Source organism: Haliaeetus leucocephalus, unplaced genomic scaffold (assembly GCF_000737465.1).
Source record: "Haliaeetus leucocephalus isolate CR32 unplaced genomic scaffold, Haliaeetus_leucocephalus-4.0 Scaffold179, whole genome shotgun sequence".
Lineage (NCBI taxonomy): Eukaryota > Metazoa > Chordata > Aves > Accipitriformes > Accipitridae > Haliaeetus > Haliaeetus leucocephalus.
Genome location: NW_010972615.1, coordinates 828,271 through 831,648, shown reverse-complemented (window position 1 = coordinate 831,648; position 3,378 = coordinate 828,271). Strand labels below are relative to the sequence as shown.

Below are 3,378 nucleotides of genomic sequence, written 5' to 3'. Positions count from 1 at the left end.
TCCCCCTTTCACCCCCCCCCCCCCCCCCCAAGAACCTCAGTTGTCACAGATTTCATGCAACTTTTTTACATGTATTTTTCTTCCCTACAGTAATGTCAATAAATTATCACTTTTACAGCAAGAGATAGGTAGTTGCTGGTTACAGAATCTCGTGGAATTTGGAGCAATCCAGCTAACATTGCTTCATTTCCTCTTCGCTCTAGCAGGTGCGTGTGTCAAACCCAGTAAATGTTGACTTGACAGCCTGTTTCAACTTTCCAACTGATCCCACCCTGTTCTTAAGGAACCAGAGACCCTTTGGTCTCAACTGATCAAATTGGTTGGCATAAATAGAGAACAGGTGCATCTTAAGTATCTAAATTAGGTTTTAAGCATTTAGCTTATTTTTCTTATTGCCAGACTCAAGAAAAGTATTTTGAGAACAAAAACACCTCATCCACTTTATCCTGCTGTACATCATGGTCCAAAACCACCACTGTCCCTCCTTATGTACCTTGCCTCTCTTATACATTTTAAAAGCATTATAAAAGGTGTTTACTGAGCACCTTTATATCTGTAACACCACTGTGCAGTAGTAGCATAAAACCCATAAAACAGGCTTAATTTTATTGATGGAGGAACTTACGTTTACTGGTCTTGGCCTTTGGATACTAGATGGTCCACTAGTGTTGCTCAGCTAACTTCTTCTAATGAGTCACCAAGGGTCAGAAGGGAAGAATACCATAACACTATTATATCAGGTCCAAGCCCCCTCATCTGTACACTTCCAAGGAAACCCCACAGTGTCCCAAAAGGAGCTCTGCTCCTTATCACCTGACAGAAGAGAGTCCTTTAGCGATTCATTTGCCTATTAAGACAACCCTCTCCCTTTCAGCCTTTTCTACACTGTAACAAGACTGTAAGTCATTTGAGTGTTAGGGTTACATTACAAAGCAATAACCTAATATGATTTGAAACCCAAAACAATTGCAAAGTGGCCTCACCATACTCCGCCTGCTTCCTGAGGGGCAAACATACCTCTTTTTGCAAAGCATCATCAGGCTGTGCAAGAAGTTGAACAGCTGCTTCACTTTCAAATGTCTTCCCGGGGGATGGTGTAATCTCTGGGAGAGATGACAACCTCTCTGTGGAGTGTTCAGTGACAGAGTTCAGTTCAGAGCTGGTTTTATTCAGAAGGCTTTCCACCTTCCCAGCATCCCCTTTCTTTTCAGCAAAGTCTTCCTGGTTATCTACATCATCACCCACCGAAGAGTTGAAGCCGTTTTCACCTGGCACCATCAGGCCCCAGTCAGCATAATCCGTGCTCTCCTTCTGCTCATGTTTGATGCTCACCTGAAAGGGGTCCTGCTCCAACTCTTTATAATCATCAATATATTCGGGTATCTCCTCAAGGCTGGGATCTTTGCCAAGCAGAGACAGCTCCTTGAGGCTACTCACTTCCTCAGATGGCTCATTCTGGAGTCCCACAGAGTGGACCATGCTTGGGATCACTTGTCCAAATCCTAGCAGCGAGGCTGGCCTCTGAGAAGGCCTCAGCACAAAAGTCAGATAGGACTTTACAGTTTCAATTTTTTTAGGTTCACAATTCTCCTTGTGTTGGCAGTTCACGATGTAACAGCGTCGTTCAAACATCCAGGACAAGTCACAACCAGACAGGTCACAACATGCTGCGATGCAGTCAGACACTGACATAGCATGAGGAACTCGCATAATTTTAGTGGTTTCTAAGTTGGGAGATATTATTGCACCTGAGTACGTGGCTCCTTCTCTGCACTGCTCACAACTGGAACCTGAAACAACACCACCAACATAAGGCACAACAGTACAACCAAGCCATAATATAGTTTACTGTGACCAAAAATGGCTTATCACAGGAGACAAGATAAAGACAGGTAGCACCCTGCTTAAATAAGGTCATTTCCTTTCACTAACATCACCACCACTTTTTTTTCCAGCATGTCCCTTTGCAGTAGTATTTGTACTTTAGAGGATTTTTCAGTGTAGGATCTTGATATGTTTTGCGAAGTACTTCTTACTCCCTTGCTACAAATACAAATACATAGAGATGAAAGTGAGCTGCCAATAATTAAAAGCATGAACAGAGCAGGGAACACAAAAATCATGGGGTACTTGCATTACCCCCATATTATAGTGAGCAAAAAAACATTTTAAAACTAAACTCAAATAAGACACTGTAACATGGCACCGTTTCATTTGAGGGAGAAGGCAGCAAAAACCTACATAAGAGAAACATTTGCCATCTCACTTGAACTTCATGAAGAGTGCATCACACCAACGTAATTGCTGGGGTTAATATAAAAGCTGGATCAAATTCTCAAACTTTTGCTTCTTTACCCACTACTTAATGTGAAATCCCAAAAGCTTGCTCCAGTAGGAAGCATCTTTCCTTCCTTTGCAGCGAAGTTGTAATCTTTTAGTATGACACCAGAATTGATAGCACATCACAGACTGAGTGTGAAATGTTCAAATCAAGCATGAATCAACATACTGTATATCTCAGTCAATTTTTAACATCTTTTCTAGGTGATTTTTTCCCTGGTTATAACTGCTCCTCTTCTTTATAATTCAGAATTATAACTGAATTCCTCTCTCCAAAACACAACTTGAAAAATCTGATCACGCTTCAAGAAATAGTTGAGTAAAACCAGGATATTCTTTTTAACATTGTTTTCAACTAGACTTGCTAATTCAACCAATGAAAACAAGATGTCACCACTGTGGAGCTAACACAGTAACAGAAGACAAAGTTGACTCTGCCTGTTTTGCACATCATTAACAGCTGAGTTCTGGCAGCAGAAACCTCTTTATTCACAATAGTATATGGCAGGAGAAAAAGAAAAAAAGAAGCTTGACTAATGGATTCCAGCTCAAATCCACTGAGTTGATGGGCAGGAAAAACAAAATCAAAGAGTAGGAATAGGTTGGCAATAGGGGTTAGGTCTGACCATGACCTAGAGCCTTGGAGATGCAGATCCTCCTACGCATGCAGTGTATCCAACCACCACGCTACAGTTCCACCACATCTTCTGGGCTGAACTTCCCAATACATGATCTGAATACAGCTACTGAAATACCTGTGGGGCATCATACTGCCTGGAATGAACGTACAGCTTGCAAAGTAGGTTAAGTTCACACTGAGGGATAGAGAGGACAAGACTTTATGATGGTTTTGCAGAGCTGGCTATCTGGGAGGAGGAAAAACATGAAACAAAAAAAAAGACCAATGATTGGCAAATAGGTATAGCTGAATAAGAAGCTGACAAAAAAGGATAAACAGCTTCAAGTGCCATTTTTCTGACTCCAGCTACTCCTTCACAGATCTGGGATGCTGTTTACTCTTCCACTTTGCACTTTCAG

At 41.6% G+C, this 3,378-nt stretch overlaps 1 protein-coding gene across 2 annotated transcripts in view; it reads right to left on the bottom strand.

The window, feature by feature from the left end:
• Positions 1 to 1,725, bottom strand: part of KIAA0319 (KIAA0319 ortholog) — a 34,157-nt gene extending 32,432 nt beyond the window's left edge. For both annotated transcript variants that reach the window (XM_010564438.1, XM_010564439.1), the window contains exon 1: positions 1,018 to 1,725. In XM_010564438.1, the coding sequence (XP_010562740.1) occupies positions 1,018 to 1,710 (693 nt within the window). In that variant the 5' untranslated portion in view covers positions 1,711 to 1,725. The remainder of the gene's footprint in view (positions 1 to 1,017) is intronic.
• Positions 1,726 to 3,378: the final 1,653 nt, after the last annotated feature.